This window comes from Astatotilapia calliptera, chromosome 2, assembly GCF_900246225.1.
Source record: "Astatotilapia calliptera chromosome 2, fAstCal1.2, whole genome shotgun sequence".
NCBI classification, from domain to species: Eukaryota; Metazoa; Chordata; class Actinopteri; order Cichliformes; family Cichlidae; genus Astatotilapia; species Astatotilapia calliptera.
The window spans coordinates 9593633-9614715 of NC_039303.1; the positions used below are offsets into that span (position 1 = coordinate 9593633).

Below are 21083 nucleotides of genomic sequence, written 5' to 3' on the forward strand. Positions count from 1 at the left end.
CTGCGATCAGAAGGTTCTTCCTGCTTCTACAGACTTTGTATTTTAGTTTCCGTCTTGAAGCCTCAACTTGAGCACCTTGGCCTCCACCATGCCCCATGTACAGCTTAATATCAGAGTAACTGAGTGATGAAAATGATCAGATAATATTACACCAACTTTATCGTTTACAAAGGTTTGCAGCCTGTTTAACAAGATGAAACGTCTTCTCCTGTCAGGTTTAAATCAAATTAGAAATGTTTGTCTAACTGTCTGATGTTATTGTGAGTAGCTTGAGTGCGCTCTTCAGCTAAAAACTAACCGATTAAAGCTTTAATCTGTAACGTACTTTCTTCTGCTTTTTTGTAAATAAAGATTTCCAAACACTATCAGCAACTTCAGCATCTGTCTGCCCGTTTTTAATAAAGTTGGAACATATTCAGAATTAACCGGAGCTCGGAGTCTATTAAAAGCCTCATTATTTCTAAAAATCAGACTTCAAAGAAAATCTGGTGTGACTTTAAATATTTACAACATTTAAAATATCACACATGGATGTGTTTTTGCACAGAATGGAATCAAAGCATCACGACCAGCTAACACCAAAACCCCCCAAATTAACAGTTTTCCCAACAGATTTTTGTGAACACGAGTTTAAATAGTAAAAAGATTTAATGTGAGGGTATTTCCACCTAGACCTCTGATTTTACACCTTACATTTAAAACAAATTAAATTTTATTTATATAGTGCCAAATCACAACAACAAGCATAAAGACCCTGCAATAATAGCGAGATAACCCCAACAATCAAATGACCCCTTATGAGCAAGCACTTGGTGACAGTGGAAAGGAAAAACTCCCCTTTACCAGGAATAGACCTTTAGCAGAACTGGCTCAGGGAAAATTAGTATACAACTTAATGAAATACAAAGTCTAATGTCACTTATGAGCAACATCAATAAAATAAACCATTTCAAAGAAGACGCTCTGAAAATAACAAAACAAATGATGAACACTGTCCAGGAGGTTAAAGTCTACCAGAAAGAGTGAAAGAAACAGGAGTTTCTCGGGGGAAACAAGTGAATTATTTCAGAACCACAAATAAAGAGGTGAGGAAACGGCACTGGAGGCCCAGTTTGTGAGGACGTTGGTTTAAAAGTGTGAATTTAATTTTATTTCGATAGTATAACTTCGTATTTATTGTGGCTGAATTTCAGCCTGTCACTGTCAGAACATTAAGACACAGCTGTATAAACGCCATTGACGATAACAGTATGAAATATGTATATTTATTTAACAAAACGACACACATCCTCCAACAAAGCCAAATTGATCCAGAATCACATTCCTTGAGGTCAGAGGTCAGTTCTTCTAGATGTGGAGCTACAACCACCTGCAGAGAGTCTTGGTGGTGAGAGCGCCTCCTCCACATCCTCTACCCTTGGCTCAGTTCTTCTTCTTCTTCCTCTTCACCTGCAGCCTCTCGGTTCCGGTGGCCGACAGTCCGCTGTGCAGCAGACCCACGGCTTTCATTGGTTTGTATGCAGCAGACTTGCGGATACGTTCTCCTTTCAGAGAGATGACGTGAGGAAGCAGCGACGGCGTCCTCAAACCGAAGCCTGCAGCTTGCGGCCCGTGAACTCTCAACAGCAGCTGATCGCCCTCCACTGCTGTCACAGCCACCCAGCCTGCAGAGAGACAGTGCGAGAGATGGGCAGGTGAGGCAGGTGAGACACTGAAGGTGCTGCAGGTGATGTTTATGAATTTACCTGCAGATGACAGTTTGATGTCAGCAGCAGCCTCCAGGTAACCCCGACCCTCCAAACTGAACTCCTGAGGAACCAATGCAGGAAACTCCTTCATGCGCTCCGAGCCTCCGACAGGCACCTGAACGCAGCACGCACACAAGCATTAATAATCACAAGCACTCGAAAGCAGCACTGTGCAGGGCTCATGCAACTCACCCCCAGCAGCACGTGTCCACCGTGTTTCTCATAAATGCTGTCGGCTTTTTCCAGGCTAGTGATGTGAACCGGCACCCGATCGGAGGCCACGACAGAAAACCAGCAGGACTTTTCTCCCTGTGGAGGACAGCGCAGATCAGCAGCTTATCAATCACTTATTAGTCGCTCAGAAGCACCAAAGAGCTCATTTCTATTTGTGGCAGCAGCTGCTTCAGGAACATCCACATGTTCAAGTACCAGTGGTGCCGTTTCAGAGCCCAGGCTTACGTCCATGTGCCACTGTGATATTTGTAATCCTTAAACATCTCCAATCATGAATGTATCAATTTATTTAACAACATCTGGGTTAATTTAAACAGATACTGGCTCGTTGGTGTGGTCAGGATAACAGAAACTTGAAGTGTTCTTTGTTCAAAGTGGAATTATTGTAAAGACTTCAAAGGAAAAAAAAGATTTAGGTTGACAAGTTTGAAATTTATTTTGGATTTTTCCCTTTAATTTTTTCCCCAGCCAACTGTGACATTCACACCCACAGGTACAGGTGACCACACCTGTACTCATTAATAAATAAATGACTGAAGAATACGTTCAGTGGCCTCTCCAGCAAGCCTCATCCCGCTGTTGGACTCTGATCCAAAAGTATTCCTTGTTCTGCCTTGCCCTACCCCCTCCCCCAAACTTCGAGGACTACAGTCACTAGCTCATCCACCTCAGTGGAGATGGAGTCCGCTCTCACTGGTGCTGCTCCTCCACTCTGACTAACAGCTTGCTTCTCTTGCTCTTTTTCACTCTTCGCCACAGTAGTTGGATTTCAGTTCTTTTGTTCAGCTTCTTCTTCTCACCTGCAGGAAGTCGATCCTGGCCAGAGCTCCCACAAACAGACTCGTGCCGGGCTTCAGAACGAACGTTCGTGGGACAATGGCCTGGGTGGGAACTACCAACCTCACTTCCTGTTCATGCAGCAGGTTTAGAATCTGAGAAAGAGAGAGGAAAAGAAAGATTTGTGAACATCCAATGTCAGGAACACACTGAGGAGAAGTCTATTCAGTGGAGCAGTGCCCCTTGCTGTGTGGAGGCTGGCATTTACAGTTAACATGTAAAATCAGAGCTTCTGCCACTGATTTATAGTTAATGAAAGTGTAAGGGTGACTCCAGAGATATTTGCTTAGAGAATGAACTCAGGTGACTACAATAATTGGGACGAAGGGTAGCCAATCATAAGAAAGTCTTCTTAAAGGACTAGCTCCAAGCCTGAAGATTAAAATGAGCCTCACATCAAGCTCCTTCATGATTCCCGGCGTGTCGTACAGCCAGTGGGCGTCTTTTAGCTCGTTGTGACTCAGCTCCTCAGTTGACCTGCTGGCAGCTGGAAGGCAACGTCACACAGAGGTCAAAGGTCAAATCAGCAGTGTAGTAAAACTCTATAAGGCTTCTAATAATTTATGAGCATCACAACTGGAGGCTTATATGGGAGAGAACATTAATGGAGTCTCCTGTGGAGTAAGTAAATATCAGTCTGAATACAGGAAGAAGGTAAAGCATGTTACAGCAAGATAACCACTAATTAAAGCTTCAATAATGATCACTTAAACATTTTTGGATTCTCATAAAATGCTTTCGACAGATTCCTGCATCAGTTCGCCCACCTGTCGTGGTCTCCTCGCCATCTTCGTTTTCTCCAAATGCCAGGCTGTCAGGATCAAACTGGATCTCATTCGGTCTGAATCCTTCAACCCGGAATGTTCTGCCAATGCGACCTGAAGAGATAAACACATGTTCAGACAGGAAGCACCTCCTCGTCTTTCCTGCTCCTTCACCACTTACCCACTAAGTATCCCTGCTTGCTGAAGTACTGCAGCCTTTTTAGCTCTTCTGGCAACAGCTCGCTCTCCTTTTGCTGCGACGCCTCCTTCAGTCGCTCCTGACGCCTGAACATCCTGTACGGAGTCGGGTTGATGATGGGGAACTTCAGCAGGTTCAGAGTCGTCCCTGAATGCACCACAGCAGGAGGAAACAGTCACATGATGATGGGAAACTCAACAGTTTAACCAAGAGACAAGAATATCAGAAATAATTGAAGAGGAGAAGAATTAAATCATTAAAACAGTATTTAGATATATATATATATATATATATATATATATATATATTTTTTTTTTTTATTGCCAAATGTCTTAAAATAAAAATAGACTCTCTGACACCATCTCTCGTGGGGGCAGCTGTCATTAGTAACTGTTAACTAAGCTCCTTTAAATTATTCTACGGGAAAACAGGAAACTCAAAAGAATAAATATGATCGGAATAGATTTAACTAAAAATCTAAAACCAGTAGCATTTGTCTTGAATGTATTGCTGACAGATTTGTTTGTGACAGAATTTTTTTCAACCCGAATTAAGAAGCAGCCACTTCAAATTCATAAACATCTCCCATCATGCTCTGGGACTTCTCTGTATCTGGATGAAAACAAAGATACGATAAATTGGGGAAAATGTACATGGAGTCTGGTGCAGACCTGGCCACGGTGAGATGGTAGCCTTGTGAATGACATTTGAGGCTCTGGACTTGCAGTAGTCGGACTCCAGGAGCGTGTTGAAGAGCGTCGACTTCCCGGCATTGGCGCTGCCCACCAGGTACACATCACCTTTGTACTTCCAGGACCGCTGCAGACTGGAGATCAGCTCCTCTATGCCGTACCCAGTCTTAGCACTGATCAGGTGGACGTCGGTCACCTGATCGCCAAAGCCGGCTTCCTTGCAGTACTGAGAGAGCTGCCGCTTGAGTCGCTGCAGGTAGTTCGGCGAGTCTCCGGGCAGCAGGTCGATCTTGTTGCCAAGAACAACGATGTATTTGTTGCGTCCCACCAGCTCAGGCAGGTCGGGGATGATGGAGTCCGGCACGTCGAGTAGGTCGACGATGAGCAGCACCAGAGCCTTGTGCGGGCGGATCTGCCGCACCACGTCCCGGTACTGGTCTTTGGGCATTTGCAGGTTCAGGGCCTTGTGGTGGTGGGTGAGCAGGTGGCAGCGCTGACAGGTGGCGCCGCTCAGACGACCCTCCTGGACCAGCACCTTGTATTTCTCACTGGGCAGGTAGCCAGGGACAGCGGCGGCGGCGCAGTGCAGCATGGCGCCGCAGCCTGAGCAGCACGTGTCGCTGACCGGCTCGTCCACATCGGGGGTGCCGTAGATCTTGTGCTCGCCTTTCCCCACAGCCGCCTTCTTTTTCTTCTTTGCAGCCACAATGCTCTCGTCCAACGGGAAGTCCACATCATGGAACTGGATCAGGGAGTCCAGCTTTGCCTGCGGCTCCTTCAGGACGCCATGCCTCAACAGCTGCAGCTGACGCTCGAGAGACCTCAGGTGTTTCTGCGGGGACAACTGAGTATCGACCAATGATCCGGGCGCAGCAGCGGAGGAGGAGGAGGAAGTGGTGGCACTCAGTTGATGGAGGAGCTCTTTCTCCTCCTGACTGGAGTCCTCATCTGCATCTGAACCAGGAGAGAAGAAGATAGACTCATGACACCTTTGCAGCAACTCTGCAGACACCTGTCCTCTGAAGCTGGAATTGGGGCTTTAAGGCTCGGTTTTCAGTGATTGCACACCTAACCTGCTCCAGAGCAGCTTATGTTACAGAACCACCACCAACCAATCATTCCACTAAAAAATAGCATTGCCACTCCTGGAAGATCCCGCAGACCTCAATGTGCAGACAGCAGGAGGGTCTAAAGCTTTTAAAGAGTATTCAAAGCATTATTAAGAGATTCTTAGTAGTACCCGTCTGTTCCTGTTGATCATATGAACATAGCAGAAGACAGACAGGTAATGCTATGCTAATACCTTTACTGATCCAGCAGAAATAATAATAATAATAAATGAGAAAAAACTATTCCCGGAGAGTTCAACTTTCCAGTTAAGGTTGAACTGTCAGCTGGTGCTTGATTTTAGTGTTTCTCTTTGATAAACCGATATATCTCCATATTAAACACATATACAGAGATACACATAAACAGAGATATCTCCACATTAAACTGTTGCAGAACAGCTAACCACCTGCTGGGCTGAACCTGTTCTTATCCCTGTAGCACCTGCGCGCTCACCTGTGCAGTCCAGAAACACGAACTGCTCCTCCAGGTTCGGGTCTACGGTGCAGGTCCGGACCCCGGGCCGGCTCAGACCGCGACCCCCCGCGGCCCCAGAGCCCCTCTGCGCTCCCGCGGCAGAAGAACACGCGCTCCTCCACAGGTGGCGGCGGACGCACACCTGCAGGATCGTTAGCATCCCGACTGCCGCACGCGCACTCAGCACACGCGGAGGAGCCGACCTCTCTGCTTCAACTTCCTCCTGTGGACGTGACATAAAGCTAGTGGTTTGTTTTTGTTCCGGTTTAATAAAAAATAATAATTTACTTAACATTTACTTTATTTTTTTAAGCAATCAAAAATCAAACACTGCGCGTGAGATAGTGATAATAAAGTAATTCATAAATTCAGCCAAATGGAAAACGTTTTAAAAGTCGTGACGTCATAATGTCCTGCTATCTGAGACGTTAAGACAGGAGAGCTCACTCCGCCTTAAATTTAGACGCACAACTTTAAAAAACAAAAAGCAAAAACAAAGTGTTTACAGATTGGCCTTAATTAATTTGCTTATTTTATTCTTTAGCACAGACAATTCACAATAAATATTTGTCACCAGATAGTATTTAAGTCTTATTTGTGTCTTTACTCGTTAGGTGGAGAAGCCTGGAGGCAGCTAGCAGCTACAACCAAGTTACCTATGTGTTATTGATTGCTGTGGATGTAAAATCCCTCATCGTGTCTCCACGTACATTGAAAAGGTACTGTCATGCGTGGTTGGAGCCTTCTGAGTAACTCATTCAATGACCCCAGCTGGTGGTAAAGTAGGTGGTGGTGCAGCTGGATTGGAGCAGGGACTGGGTGCATCAGTCCAATCAGACACAGGGATAGTAAGGGGGCAGGTAAGAAAGAAGAGACATCAGGCAGAGTCAGTGCCAGTGTCAAGGGACTGACCAGTAGAATTAAAAAAATAAAATAAAAAACCCTGATAGGAATCATCTCATTGAGAGGGAGCGGAAGGAAGTACTAAGGAGTGAGACCTCACGCTCATAGAGGATCTGCACACGTCCTGCCTGACTTTCTTTCTGCAGTTCCACTCGTTTCGGACACTTTCTCAACATGTTGAAGCTGAGCTGCTCTCTGAGGTCCGCCGCGCTACTCCTCAGACCCGCTGCTGCTGCTCAGGTGAGTCCAGCTGCAGCCCAGAACCAGCCCAGCAGGTCAGTGCACCGAATCTGCACCTTGACCCTGACAGTGCACGCACGTCCGAGCTGGAACATGTAAACTTTAACCTGTGCACACGCACATTCCTGCTCTAGACTTCATGTTTGTGAGCTCCGTGTGTGACCTGCTGAGCTTTGATCTGGGTCAAAGATCACAAGTTTAAAATTAACCAGCAGCAGAAAAGCAGTGGGTTCACGTGAATACGCACACGAGAACACACGGAGACACAAACAGAGCCTGCTCTGTGGTCCACGGTCACGTATCCCTCAGCTGCAGTGTTTTAAGGAGCCCAGCAGGTGGCAGCAGGATACAACTAAAACCGTTTCCATGACGACATTTTTGTGTTGATTTTTATCAGGGTCTGTCCTCCCATGCTGGGTTCTGGATGTTCCTCTAACACTGGTCATATCTCTAACACAGATTAAAGGGCTCACATGCCCCCAATACAGACTTATAAACAGATTGTTTTGAGTTTTTTAATGTGGGACCCAAAAAGGCATGGGAGAAGGGGAGTGGTTAAATAAGAAACATCTCTGACAAATTAAAAACAAAAAAAACAAACAAACAAATGACTTCCTGCTACCTTAAACATGCTTTAGCAGTTCTGGTTGTGGTTCTGGTTCCAGCCTTAGATGGTTCGTTATGCTGAAAAACTGCATCTCACAGAGGAGTTAGTGATATTAGGTAAACAGAAATAATTTCATGACCCTCAACCCCAATTTTATTTAGATAAAGGACAGTCTGATGGTACACACTCATTTGCTTATTTATTATAAAATTACCCATTCACACTGTTAATCTTCATCCTGTCAGTTTATGAGGGAGTATAGCCCTGTACACACTTCTGTACACTTCTTTCAGCAGTCACATCATCAGTGATGTTTCCTGAAGTCATCCGGTGTTTCAGTCCTGTGACATCAGATGTCCTCGTTCAGGTGACCCAGCCAATGGCGATCGGTCCCTGACTTGTGCCCCAGCAGCATTGGCCCATGATTCAGACCTTTTGATCCAAATGTGTTTCTTTGTTTGCTGATTGGCTTGCGTGTTCTTGTTGCTGTATCATACAAACGCTGATTTTAGGACAACAGAAACCAGAATGTGTTTTGAGTATCGATGAACTCCATGCTCCTTCTTTTCTGTCAGAGTGAGACCTCTGCACTCCTCCCTCCTCTCTGCAGCCACGTGCGCACTTCGGCACCGGTCCCCAGCAGAAACACAGAACCTTCTATGAGTTCCGCACCTACTGCATCCTCCCGGATCAGAATGCCGCCTTCCTCAAGCTGACCAATGAGAAGATCCACCTGCGCACTGCCCACTCCGAGCTGGTCGGCTACTGGAGCGTTGAGTACGGTGGCCTGAACAAGGCCTTCCACATATGGAAGTATGGTGAGGACCTGTTTCTTCTTCTCTCACACAATATGAAGGTGTTTCTTCTTCATGGAGCTTTTAAAAGGTAACGGGTCCCTACCCACTCCTCAGACAGTTACGCCCAGCGGGCAGAGGTCCGGGCGACGCTCGCTCAGGATCCCGCCTGGGTGTCAGAGTACCTCTCCAAGGCCTTACCAATGCTGACGTCACAGGACAACGAAGTCACCTATATGGTTCCTTGGAGCCGCCTGCAAAGTCCGCTGCAAGAGGGTGGTAAGCCCCGCCCTCTGTGTTTCACGTGTCAGTGACATCATCCCCAGCTGGTCAACACTCACCTGTTTTGTTTGTTTGTTTCAGGTGTGTACGAGCTGGTTTCTTTCCAGATGCGTCCTGGTGGACCAGCAGTTTGGGGAAAGGCCTTCCAGGCCGCTATCAATGCCCATGATGCACCTGGGTACGGCAAGCTGATAGGAGCTTTCCACTGCGAGTTTGGACTGCAAAATAGAGGTATTGAGGTGACGATGTCACTGTGAGTGATCATGGGACTGTGAGTGGTTGACAATGTCACTGTGTGCATCTCGTCAGTTCACGCCCTCTGGTGGTTCGAGAGCCCCGACCATAGAGCTGAAATCCGACACACAGCTCACCATGATGCCAGAGTGGTGGCTGCAGGTGAGACTCCGCCCATCATGACATCGCACACTGACAAAAATCCCTCATACATTAATCAATAATCGATAATCTGTGTCTTTCAGTGAGAAACAACATCGTCAATCTGGACTCTCAGAGGAACCAGCTCATGTTGCCGTGTCCTTTCTCGCCTCTGAAGTAACTTCCTGTCCTGATGCCCGCCTCTCACCCAGAACAAAGTTTAGCATGCAAACCTGATCTTTAGTTTGACCTACTTGGGCCTCTGTAGACGCAGACGTGCTCAGCAGCAAGTGTTGGCGACAGCTAAAAGGTGGGCGGGGCTTATCTTTGCTTTAGGTTAACTGACTGGCTGCTTTAAAGTTTCAAAGTGTGAAAATAAACTGTCACGTGCCTCTCAGACTCTGTGGACTGTTTTTCCGCTCATGGATGGAATTATTTTCCACAAAGCTGGGACTAAAAAATATTTAAATAAAGGAGATGATTTACACGTCATTTCACGCCTGTTATCCGATAACATCTGGAGCAGTTTACACATTCACCTAACAGGTGAAAGGTCCCTCATTTGGCTCAGAGAGTGGTTGCATCAGGCATGTGTGGAGCTACCTGCTGTGAATAAAGGAGCAGCCCAAAGTAGCTTTATATATGATAATATCTGGTACAAAGACAACATATAAAAAGGCTGAAAACTGAGAAGCAAGTAGAGCTGGGTTAAAATCTGGAGCTTTTTAATGTAATTTTGATCGTGTTGTTTTCTGAGAAAACTTAAATTTTATCCAAAATGCACTTTTTAAGGCATTGTGTCTCCACGTGTGATGGGTGGCTGCTCAAAACAAGTTGGAACATGTGAAAATTCCCATTTTCACCTATTTTTAACACCAGGATCAACATCCAGTCCCTGTTCTTCCACCAAAGGGAGAGAGCATGTAATCGGTCTGTTTGTTTGTTTGTTAGCAGTCAGGCGTCCACAGTTTTAAGGTTTCATTTTCAAATTTTGTGTGATGGTCGCAGGTCAAGGTCACAGCAACTGTGAAAATCAGTAGAAACTTTCTACTTCCCACAAAGGCCATTGGGTTGACTAAGCATTTGATCTTCATTGTTGGGATCCCAGGTCAAAGCTGACCTTGAAAAAAACAAAACATGGAGTAATATATTATATGAAAAGACACAGAGACGCCATAACAGGTTGGTGGCATCGTGTGGTAATACAAACATCAAAGTTTTAATGCAACCTTTAGCCTTCGGGGTGCGATGTGAGCTATGGATGCTCTCCTGTAATAGCAGTTTTACTAGTATTCAGGTAAAATCAGCTGATTCTGATGAAATGACCCTAAAAGCTTATTTAACCCTGTGGGAAAGCATCTCATTCAAAATAAAGAAGAAAACTTAAGATTTCTAGAATTTGAAGATTTCTTGGTTTTAACATGTTTTCTTTTCTTTCACACAAAAACTTCAAACTGTGTGTAAATCTGAATTCTGTCTTTACAGTTTAGACTTTATTTTTATGCATGTCCACCTCAGGGCCTTTAACCTTTGGCCACATGGATTATGAACAGTAACATTACTTGGTTCTTCCTTAAAAAGTGGGTGGACAAGCAGAAACCCGCAAACTGATCAGCACGGATAGCCAGCACGTCACAGAGAACTGCAGCAGAAGAAGTCTTTGCTTGAAATTTGATTTATTTGCTAATAAAAGCCTTTGAAACATGAAATGCTCACGATTGTTCTTCACTACATCATAGAAACATGTAAAAAATAATAATAATAAAGAACATAGTGGCACAAATTTTGTTTCCACAAACATTTTTTTAGTCATGAGTGTATATGAGAGGTCTGAGGAGATTCATCAGGATCCATCCATCCATCTTCCGGCCAGTTATCCGGGTTCAGATCAGTGGGGCCAGCAGTCTAAGCAGAGACGTCCTTACTGCCCTCTCCCCACACACCACCTCCCAGTCATCTGTGGGGATAGGGAGGTGTTCAGAAGCCTCCTACCTGTAGGGATATGGTCAAAATACCTCACAGAGGTGGTGTTCAGGATTGCTGGGTGAGATTCAGTGGCAGAAAAACTGATTCTGCTTTTTAAACTGAACTTTTCCAAACCTGAATTCATTTTTTACTGTTAGTGATTTAAAAAACCTAAGAGAGGAGTGTGTGTGTGGGTGTGTGTGTGTGTGTGTCAGAGCGAAGTAAAGAGCCGGGTGGAGGCAGGAGATTTGTTTCAGTTTAATCCTGGTTGTTCGGGTCGTAACAGCTCTTCATCCATCAGCCGCACGGTCAATAAACGTGATCAAGTTTGATTTCAGTGCAAAGACAAACTGATGGTGTTTGAACACTTCAAGTGCTGCAGTCACAGAGAGTCACCTTTAGCAGCTCGCCGATCGATCAGCAAGGCCGCTCATCAATACTGTAGTGTGCTTCAGAAGCTGATGAGGTATTTCACTGTTTCACACCCAAACTCACAAATCGGCTTTTCTTAGTATCCTTTCTTTAAAAAACAAAACTATAAAAATCAGTACATGTCTCCTCTGTATCAGGTGCTTTGATTGGCAGTTAAACACTACAGGAAACAGTTAATGACTCTGTCAAAATAAAACAACAAATTACACATGTCTCGTTTCACTACACATATAAATAAAGTCTGACAGTAGAAACGGAATCAAATTTTTTTTGTTTTGTTTTGTTTGTTTTTTTAAACGTGTGATTTTATTTTTTCAAACAGCCCTCGGATTCTTCATCGTTTGTCACCAAAAACAGTCGCTCGCGTTCTTCGCATTCAATCAGGAAGAGAAGAAGAGTCTCGGAGCCGCGGGAGGTCTGAAGGCACTCGTTCAAGTGTTTAAGTCGGCGTTGTCGGCAAAGCGCTCCCCGCCTCCAGAGGAAATCATTTGCATTGACTGGCATAAGGCAGCAGGTGACTCCGCCCACCGCCATTTTTTTTAAAAAATCAGTGTGACATCAGAGAAGAGGTAGGTGTCTTCTCTGCTGCGGGTCAAGTCCAGGCTGAAGCTTCAGCCTCACAGTGCGGTCACATGACGCTCTCTGACAGCCTGCCACCATCATGCGAGGCTCCGCTGGTCGAGCTCAGTACCGGGAGGTCGATGACGACGACGTCCTTCCGCCTCACAGAGTTGTCTTTGGAGTGATAGTCGTCGCTCTGATCCTTCGCGAAGTTTACAAACACCTGAAAGTACAAACATCAGTCAGAGCCTCTGCAGGCCACACCCCCTTAGTACCTTCTTAGGTGCGTGCGAGTCTCTACCTGGTCCAGCGTGGTCTGAGTGACGGAGTAGTCCTCGATCCTCAGCGTCTCTTTATTTTTGGCCAGGATGGAGAAGATGTGAGCGAGCGAGGTGAGCGAGGACGGCAGCTGGTACTGCAGCATGTTCCGGTGCTTCTCCTTCAGCGTGCTGCCGCTCAGCTCGCTTTCAATGAACTTCATGACGGGCAGCAGGTCGGGGTTCGGCCCCGCCACCCGCAGGATGATGGTGTACCCATCGCCAAACCTGAGGCACAAAACCGGGAGTTCAACACTGAAGATACTCATTTAAAATAAACTCACATTAGAGGCTCTCTGAGCACAAACTTCTCTGACCGATCAATTTAAAAAGCTGGATTTGGAGGATGAATGTGTTTAAATGTAGCTGCTGTCGTGTGTCAGTGAGCGCTACCTGTTCTTCAGGTGCTGGACGCTGCCGAGACATCTGAACCGGCCGTTCACCATGATCGCCATCCTCGTGCACAGAGCCTCACATTCCTCCATGCTGAAACACACACAGCCGCTTTAGTAAGCACACGCAGAGGGGACGCCAGCTGGTGTCACGATGACTGTTTAACATTTAAATGTTTGGCTGTGCTTGTAGATATCTATTACTGTTTTTATCACCAGCCAAAGGGTTAGTCACTGATGACAGTGAGCAATTTTGGAATCAATAAAGATAAATCTGAACTGGAAATATAAAAGTGCCAAAAATGTTCTACAGATATGGTAAAAACATGTCTCAACCTTTCAAAATCTCTACCAACTAAACTGAGCGACTGGCAGACCCACTATGAGGACGCATTAACCATGAAACCATCCGCCTGTCCTCGTGTTTACCTGTGCGAGGTGAGGACGACGGAGCGGCCCTCCTTGATGACGCTGTGGATGCAGTTCCAGAGGGCTCGGCGGGCCTTGGGGTCCATACCCGTGGTCGGCTCGTCCTGTAACGAGTAGGATAGCCAGGTTGAGGTTGGCCCACAGATGCAGCAGGAAGCAGAAGGTAAAGGTGAGGAGGAGGGGGAGGAGTGTCATTGTAGCCACACCTCCTCTACCTGCACCTGACAAAGCACCGGCTCTCGTTGTTCTGTGCTTCAGACCTTCCCGTCTCCTACTCCTGTTTTCCTCAGCAGCTCCTTTAAATCCTTTTCCCATTACACAACCTCCACCCTTCCAACTCCACCTCACCCCCCCACACACAAATCCTACTGTTAAGCATCTGCACTGTGATTGGCTGCCTTGGTTCTGCTGCTGTTGTGCAACAGCGTGTTTCTTCAGTTACAAGACGAGTGACAAATTAAAGGAAAAACCTGCAGTCTTGACCCCTGCGGTGAATCTGTGGCTCTGCTTCGATGCCCCTCGTGGTGATCTTACTGAATCTTACTTCAATCTAGTTTTACCTTTAACTAAAGTTAGGCAGTGAGGTGCATCTTACCAGAAACACTACAGGGGGCGCTCCGATCAGAGCCATGGATGTGGACAGCTTCCTCATGTTTCCTCCGCTGTAGCTTCCAGCTGCTTTATCTGCATACTTGACCAGACTCAGCTTCCTGATACCCCACTCTGCTACCTGTCAATCAAACAGCAGCAGAATCATCACGATGAGCATTATCATGGGCAGCAGATGCACAGCAGTGTGTTGCTCAGGGTGTCTTATTATTTAAAACTGCATATTTACAATGTGTGTTGGCAGTGCATGTTTGCTTTGTGCTTTTGAGTGTTTGCAGTCTGTTGGCAGTGTGTTTACACTCACGTCACACACTTCCTTCTCAGGCACCCCTCTTAGGATGGCGTACAGCTCCAGGTGCTCTCTTCCTGTCAGCAGCTCGTTGATGGCGTCAAACTGAGGGCAGTAACCCATGTTTTGATGCACCTCGTCAATCTCCCGCAGGATGCTGCAAACACACAGATATTAGCATGAAGAGCAGAAAAATACTTTAATTTAAATTTAGATTAATCCTCTTGCTGTCCCACCACTGCACCTGTGCCTAGTGTGACTTTTTGGTGGATGGAGGACGGTGTGTGAGGGCGAAGGCCCTGCAGGGAACACTGCGCAGCTCTGCACGTGAATTGCTGACAATTATAAAATAATGGAGCAACTTCCTGGCTTTGTTTTAGCAACTTTGTTTGAGCTGCTGAACGAGGATCCGAGCAGTGAGTAATGAGCTGCTCGGCTGTTAAAGCTTCAGCTCAGGTTCTGTTTGCACAGTCAGAAGAAATCACGAGAAGACAAAGCCCTCAGAGATGAAGACGCTCATGTCTTTAGTTAATTAATCAGTGTTCATGATTTGGAATAACATGGCGGCTGGCTCCACAGATTTTAAATCCATGATTTTTACCTTAGATGTTCTTCCTGATACAACCCCAAAGAGATTTCAGGATCGATCCAGAGATCTTTCACTTGTTTGAAACTTTTTTTGAAACTTTTTTACGTGTCACACATCGTCCTACCTTCTCTTTTAAAATGAGGTTAAATTATTTAATTACCGTACGACTTATGGCCTCCAATTTTAAGGCCCAACCACGTGAAGTGAAATGAGTTCTCAGTGAACTAAATCCTCAGAATAAATCTGCAGGAAACCAGGTCAATCCCCGACTCCAACACACAACAACAACAACCCAGAAAGTTTCAGCTCCAATAAGCTCTGAGCTGCTTAGACCTTTGACCTCACCTCTTCCCAGCCAGGAAAGCCTCTCCTCTGGTCACTATGGTGTCTCCCGTCAGCATCTTGAAGGTGGTCGTCTTTCCGGCTCCGTTCACACCGAGGAGGCCGAAACACTGAGGACGCACATTTTAAAATCACCATTCACAGGTTAATTTTTATGAAGGTGATGGTTTGGTTTTAGAGGCTGAACTGAAACATGAGACTGCAGATCGAGCTCACCTCTCCGGGAGGAATCCCGACACACAGTCGATCCACCGCCGGCTTCTCCTTCCTCTTAAACACCTGCAGGACACAGTTCACTCGGTCACGAATCATTTACTTTGGATTAAACTACTTCCAATCTCCAATAAAGATTAACAAGCATCATAAAAATACACATACACAACAACAGATTTGTTATAATCTGGGAGAAAGAGAGAGTGACTCATTAGGTTTTCTTTCTCAGGCTCCTCCAGATTTGAGGAGGAGCCTGAGAAGTTCCCAAAAGAAGAATGGGCTGGGATTGCTCAGGAGACGTACACGAGACTTGTTAAAAACTACAAGAAACGACTGCAAAAATTAAACAAAACTGACTGTTAGGATGGGGGCTAATCATCTTGACCCTGGTAGTTTCTGGTTTTGGTGAAAAAATTCTGTTTCTGTGTGGAAAGTAAAATAACGTAAGCATCTGAAATAAAACCAGATGTTTGGAAAAGCTGTGTTAAAATTTCCTTGCGTTCGGTAACAGCTCTTAAGAAGTACTTGCTTTGTTTCATTAATATAGTTTATCAGCGTCATTCAGCCTCTGACTGTGTGTTTGGTTCAGGTGGAAAAAACAAGTTGGATAAAAATCTGCACCTTCGTCAGCTGCCGAAGTTCCACGATGTCTCCTTGTCCGAGGCCGTGGACGATCCTCTGTCTCTCTCGGGCCACGTCCTCATCCTCCTCACCCAGAGGTGCCAGTTTGGTGAGCTTACTGACCGGCCTGCACACACATAGACGCACAAACACGGTGCTCATACCGGCTTTCCTGCAAACTGGTCTACATAAGACGAAATGAAGCGATCCAGGTGTGCTGACTCACTTGGGTTTGATGCAAAACCTGTACTGAATGAGGACGGTGATGAAAAAGAAGACAACTCCCTCCACAGCCATGGCGAGCAGGTTCTTTCCCACCATGTCCCACTCCAGAGGAGAGCGGAACCTGTTCTCACCTGGAACACGACCACAGCGTTCACAGAGCCATTCAACAGCCTCACATCACGCTGACTGACTACAGACAACAAATAAATAAATGCTGCGATCAGAAACTGGAAAGCTACCGAATCTCTCGAGGGCGTCGGCCATCGCCTGGTTCTTCACCATGTCGATGAGACCTCGACCGAGACAGAAATGAGGGAAGATGAGGAGGACGTTCTTCAGGATGTCGTTGATTCCTCCGATTTCCTGAAAAGAATGGAAAGTCAAACCGCTGCTCTCGGGTTTATTTTCATTCGATCTGTGAATCGTTTTAAAACCTAGCGTCGGCGTCCGTGAGGACTCACGTTGTTTCCGAACAGCTCCATGACGAAGGTGGAGATGCTGCCGTTGATGCCGATGAGGATGTTGACGCTGGTGAGGACGACGTACGCCGTGCTGGGGATCTTGAAGAAGAAGGAAGCCGGGTACATGAGCGGCGTGATTGACCAGCTGGGAGAAAAAGGAAAACAAAGGTTTCTGTTAGAGCACAAACTGGCTCGGTGTCACTCTCTGATGTAGTATGATACAGTGGCAGCATGCAGTACACTGCAGTACTTTGCAGTATTTTGCAGTATCTGACCCGTAGAGCAGCAGCAGCAGGGCGAGGGTCGGCAGATTTGTGGATGATACGTAGGCTTTTTGTTGGAAGCAGATGAAGATGAGGATGACGAGCGTTGCCGGGACGATGTAGTTGCACTGCAGAGACAAGCAGGCATCAGCAAACACCCAAGCGCACAAACACACAGGACACAGGGGCACTTGTTTCGGGTCTCACCATGTCCCATATGAAGTTGGCGGTCCAGTAGAGCAGCGGATGGACGCCACTGATGAAATGCATGTGTTTGGCTTTGCTGACCCGCTCCTGGATGAGGAAGACCACGAAGCTCGCAGGCACGAAGGACATGGCGAAGATGACGCAGATGGACACAAGGACGTCCACGGAGGTCGTCACCCTGGAGATGAAGAGCAGAAGGAGGTGGTGGGGAGAGACAAAGAGGGGGGGTTAAGAGGACTGAGGTGCAAACAAAGACTGCCGACAGGTGTGTCGTTCAGGTGTGCACTCACAGAGCGACCTGGGACAGCTGCTCCTTGGTCAAGTTCAGCGGGTGGTTGACGGCGCTGATGCCGTACTTGCTGGCGTCTCTCCCCTGAGGGAGGTTTGCCCTGAGGATGGCGTTGTTCATCACGTTGATGAAGGCACCGATGCTGTGCCAGCCTTTGTTGTTAAACCAGATCTGAGGAGAGAGGATTCAAGGACAAACCAGTGAACAGCCTCTTCATGTTAGCTGGCGTCCCCTCCTCTCAACAGAGCCGTGAATGACCAGTTTTAATCCGCAGGTTTGACTAAACTGACTCTTTCAGCTGTCAGTGGGTGAAGTGAGTCAAATATTTGATTGAAGGACTGATGGTTTTGTTTCTAACATGTAATTAGTAATAAAATCAAAACATATTACATTACAAACAAAACAACAAAGAAAAATGACATCAAGTTGTCTGTAAACCACACAATTTACCTGCCGCACGTTCATGTTGAGTCCACAAAAGTCCACTCGTATTATTAGATTTCAATAATTGGAAAAAATGTAACTATAAAACGATTTTAACTTAAGTGTTTCCCAACCCTGAAAAAACTGTCTTAATATCTCCTGTTGATATAAAGCACGAAATGCTGGAACGCTAATTCATAGTATAAAGACCAAACAGACCTTCATTGAAAATACTACAGTTATTATTGCAGTCATACTCCTGAGGCCGGCGCCACCATGTGTTCTCACCTTGATGTTGTTCTTTGTGTCGAGACCGTTGATGAAGCCAGACAGAGTGTCCAGGAATCGATCTGCAGCGGCTCCCTGCAGGAAACAGCAGTCACATTTCAAAGTCTTACTTTCCCTTTAAAGAACCAAGGGCTGGTTCTGGATCACACAGGTGGACTGGCTTTCCTCTGATGAACTTCATTAGACTAAAGATAAATTATTTCTGACCTAAAATATATCCACCATCTCAACTTAGATTCTGATGGTGTAATTGTCTTTTGAGTTCATCAGCCTGTGAGTCGAGCCTGAAGCCGGTGTGTTTTTAGTAATAAGCTTTGTAATAAACCCGACAGCTTGGAGGAATGTCTGGACAATAAAAGCTGCAATGAGTCAAACATGTTTCTCTCTGACTGACCTTCTCTAACTCAAAGATCTTTCGGACTCTCTCTATGGCGTCGTCGATCTCGTTAGCCGGAGGGAGGACTTGAGTGCTCCTGGCACCCAATGAGAAGCCTCCGTACCTGTAAAAATACCAAAAGAAAACAGCTGAGCACCTACAAATGACCAACAGATGGTGTTTATGATTTCAAAATAAAACCAGACACTGACCTGAATTCATTCACCCAGACTTTGTTCTTCAAGCTGTGAAAACAGAAAAAAACTTTCAGTCTGGCTTGTGTTCAGGTGTGTGTGAGCAGGTGAGTCCTCTGAGTGTGTGTGTGTGTGTGTAGGTGTGTGTGTGTGTGTGTGTGTGTGTGTGTGTGTGTGTGTGTGTGTGTGTGTGTGTGTGTGTGTGTGTGTGAGAGCAGGTGAGTCCTCTGAGTGTGTGTGTGTGTGTGTAGGTGTGTGTGTAGGTGTGTGTGTGTGAGAGCAGGTGAGTCCTCTGAGCGTGTGTGTGTGTGTGAGAGCAGGTGAGTCCTCTGAGTGTGTGTGTGTGAGCAGGTGAGTCCTCTGAGTGTGTGTGTGTGAGCAGGTGAGTCCTCTGAGCGCGTGTGTGTGTGTGTGTGTGTGAGAGCAGGTGAGTCCTCTGAGCGTGTGTGTGTGTGTGTGTGTGTGTGAGAGCAGGTGAGTCCTCTGAGTGTGTGTGTGAGAGCAGGTGAGTCCTCTGAGTGCGTCTTACCTCTTGCCAATGATCTGAGCGTAAGTCTTCACCAGGTAGTCGGAGATGTTTCTCCCAGTGAGGTTCTGTAGGATGTCCGTTTCACTCAGCTTCATCTGAACGACAGGAAGAGTCCCTTTTTATTTAACCACAATTTCACAGGGTGCTGCACACAGGTGGGTCAGGCTTAGGTCAGGTAAATCTAAGACTAAAGTTGGGCCAAATGCACAAAATAGCGTTTTTTTTTTAAAAACTATGTTAAAACTAATTTAATATTAAGTGTGTTCAGGTGATTCTTTTCAAAGTTTTTCTAAGCTTACAGAAATTCCCCTTCAGAGAGCTCAAAGTGGCTTTGATAAAGTTATTACAGCTAAAAAAACGATTACACTAAAAACCTATTGTTGGAACATCTGCCAGCTAATGAGGTTAATTAGCAAGTTGACTGGGTGTAAAACGAGCATCCCATAGAGGTTGAATGTGTGTGTCCTCCTTTCGTATCTGCCCACCACTCCCCGTGCTCTGACCTCAGGTGGGGGCAGACCTCCGGCTCCAGCCGGGCAGTCTGGCAGCATCTTCTTCTTGCCATCGCAGCTGCACATGCAGGCTGGAGAGGGATCGTCCATGGTCCAGTTTCTGGAGCTAAAGAGTTCCAGGACGCTTTCAGGAACTTCAGGAGTGTACCAGTCCTCATCGCCCATCGTACAGGGTGCCTCTCTACAGGGAGGAGGAGAGGAAGAGACAGAGGGTAGAAAAAAAAATGTAGTGAGGTTTCAGGTGAGTAAAAGCTTATTCGCTCACACGTTGATGAAGACTAGTTTAAAGTGAATGTAATGCTCAGGGTGTCGAAGTTTCTTACGGGTTCGTGTATCCGTCCATGCAGCGAGTCCCAAATCCCGGAGCGTTCAGCAGCGCATCTAAAAGCTTCTGCATGTTGGCATTTCCAGGAGCATCATCACTGAGAGGACGAAAAACACAACCACAGTCAGATCGCAGGAAATACCTCTGGATAACTCAGTGAGAGTTCAGGGCAGTCGTGTACCTGATGAAGGTCGCTTGTTCCTGGTACATCCACGGCTGCAGCTCCAAACTGGGATAAACTCCAAACGGCGGCACGATGAGACTGAAGACCAGAGCGATGCAGACAAACACGGCTGGAAGGACGATCTGAAACACAGATTTTTTTCCCCGATGAGCCGCAGCAGGCCGGTTTGATCAGAAAGCAGCAGCGGGTTTTTATCGCTGGCGACGGCATACCTGAGCGAAGAAGCCCTTCCTGGAGCGCCGGGCATACAGAAACCGCTTCCACATCAGAGCAATAAACTGCTGCCTCCTCAGAGTCCAGCCTGTCACCTGATATGAGCCTTTACCGTCAGTACAGTTCAGCCAGTCGGTTTCTTTGCACTCTGAGAGGAAACGAGGTCACATGATCAAATAAGAAAACGTTGAGAGTGCGCAGACAGGATGTTACAAGACAACAAAAGTGAGAAACTTCTCATATTTGCACTCGTTACTCTGTACAGTTGGCGCTTTATTTTGAAATTCCAGTCTTTTGATTTCTTCCCTTGAATTTTGCGCCCCTGGTATTTTATCCCATTGTAACTCTCTGTGAATACATTTTGCTTTGCTGTGTTTTTTTTGTACCTTGGTCTTCAGAATCATTGCAGTCATCGTTGTCATCATCTGTTAACGGTCTCAAGCAGCTCTGAGGGTCTCCTCCACCGAAAGCATGAGTCCTCCTCCGCCTCTGAACAGGAAGTGTCCCGTCTAAACAAAAAAACTTGGAAATGTGATTTCAGGCTCTTATTTTGATATGTCACAGTCAGACATCACT

General features: G+C 46.2%; 3 protein-coding genes across 4 annotated transcripts in view; 1 reads left to right on the plus strand and 2 right to left on the minus strand.

Annotated features, from left to right (window-relative positions):
- Positions 1-1243: 1243 nt before the first annotated feature.
- Positions 1244-6299, minus strand: noa1 (nitric oxide associated 1). Its single transcript, XM_026183987.1, has 9 exons — positions 6038-6299; positions 4454-5428; positions 3765-3929; positions 3587-3697; positions 3215-3306; positions 2783-2914; positions 1941-2057; positions 1746-1863; positions 1244-1664 (listed from the first exon to the last, which is right to left on the minus strand). Exons 1-9 carry the CDS (start codon positions 6294-6296, stop codon positions 1423-1425), a joined length of 2211 nt encoding a protein of 736 aa, XP_026039772.1. The 5' UTR covers positions 6297-6299; the 3' UTR covers positions 1244-1422.
- A 596-nt stretch (positions 6300-6895) lies between these two features.
- nipsnap3a (nipsnap homolog 3A (C. elegans)) lies at positions 6896-9656 on the plus strand. Its single transcript, XM_026183999.1, has 6 exons — positions 6896-7201; positions 8419-8626; positions 8720-8881; positions 8966-9115; positions 9194-9280; positions 9364-9656. Exons 1-6 carry the CDS (start codon positions 7136-7138, stop codon positions 9438-9440), a joined length of 750 nt encoding a protein of 249 aa, XP_026039784.1. The 5' UTR covers positions 6896-7135; the 3' UTR covers positions 9441-9656.
- Positions 9657-11469: 1813 nt separating this feature from the next.
- abca1b (ATP-binding cassette, sub-family A (ABC1), member 1B) overlaps positions 11470-21083 on the minus strand; it is a 39769-nt gene continuing 30155 nt past the window's right edge. For both annotated transcript variants that reach the window (XM_026183972.1, XM_026183975.1), the window contains exons 26-49: positions 20894-21016; positions 20507-20655; positions 20292-20416; positions 20109-20207; positions 19777-19966; positions 19274-19368; positions 18763-18795; positions 18569-18674; positions 18175-18249; positions 17465-17634; positions 17175-17352; positions 16980-17095; positions 16705-16849; positions 16483-16606; positions 16245-16374; positions 16019-16145; positions 15401-15463; positions 15188-15294; positions 14269-14410; positions 13951-14085; positions 13356-13459; positions 12928-13020; positions 12519-12762; positions 11470-12440 (exon numbers count right to left, since the gene is read on the minus strand). In XM_026183972.1, coding sequence (XP_026039757.1) covers positions 12285-12440; positions 12519-12762; positions 12928-13020; positions 13356-13459; positions 13951-14085; positions 14269-14410; positions 15188-15294; positions 15401-15463; positions 16019-16145; positions 16245-16374; positions 16483-16606; positions 16705-16849; positions 16980-17095; positions 17175-17352; positions 17465-17634; positions 18175-18249; positions 18569-18674; positions 18763-18795; positions 19274-19368; positions 19777-19966; positions 20109-20207; positions 20292-20416; positions 20507-20655; positions 20894-21016 — 3029 coding nt within the window. In that variant the 3' untranslated portion in view covers positions 11470-12284. The remainder of the gene's footprint in view (positions 12441-12518; positions 12763-12927; positions 13021-13355; positions 13460-13950; positions 14086-14268; positions 14411-15187; positions 15295-15400; positions 15464-16018; positions 16146-16244; positions 16375-16482; positions 16607-16704; positions 16850-16979; positions 17096-17174; positions 17353-17464; positions 17635-18174; positions 18250-18568; positions 18675-18762; positions 18796-19273; positions 19369-19776; positions 19967-20108; positions 20208-20291; positions 20417-20506; positions 20656-20893; positions 21017-21083) is intronic.

Bases quoted from the DNA above. Each gene is read 5' to 3' on its own strand.
- noa1 (XM_026183987.1), bottom strand. From the start codon at position 6,296: ATGTCACGTCCACAGGAGGAAGTTGAAGCAGAGAGGTCGGCTCCTCCG. The intron at 2,915-3,214 runs GTGAGGCTCATT...TCTCTTTCTCAG, and splicing joins GAATCATGAAGGAGCTTGAT to ATTCTAAACCTGCTGCATGA. The intron at 2,058-2,782 runs GTGAGAAGAAGA...TGTCCTCCACAG, and splicing joins CCAGGATCGACTTCCTGCAG to GGAGAAAAGTCCTGCTGGTT.
- nipsnap3a (XM_026183999.1), top strand. From the start codon at position 7,136: ATGTTGAAGCTGAGCTGCTCTCTGAGGTCCGCCGCGCTACTCCTCAGA. The intron at 8,627-8,719 runs GTGAGGACCTGT...CCCACTCCTCAG, and splicing joins CTTCCACATATGGAAGTATG to ACAGTTACGCCCAGCGGGCA. The intron at 9,281-9,363 runs GTGAGACTCCGC...TGTGTCTTTCAG, and splicing joins TGCCAGAGTGGTGGCTGCAG to TGAGAAACAACATCGTCAAT.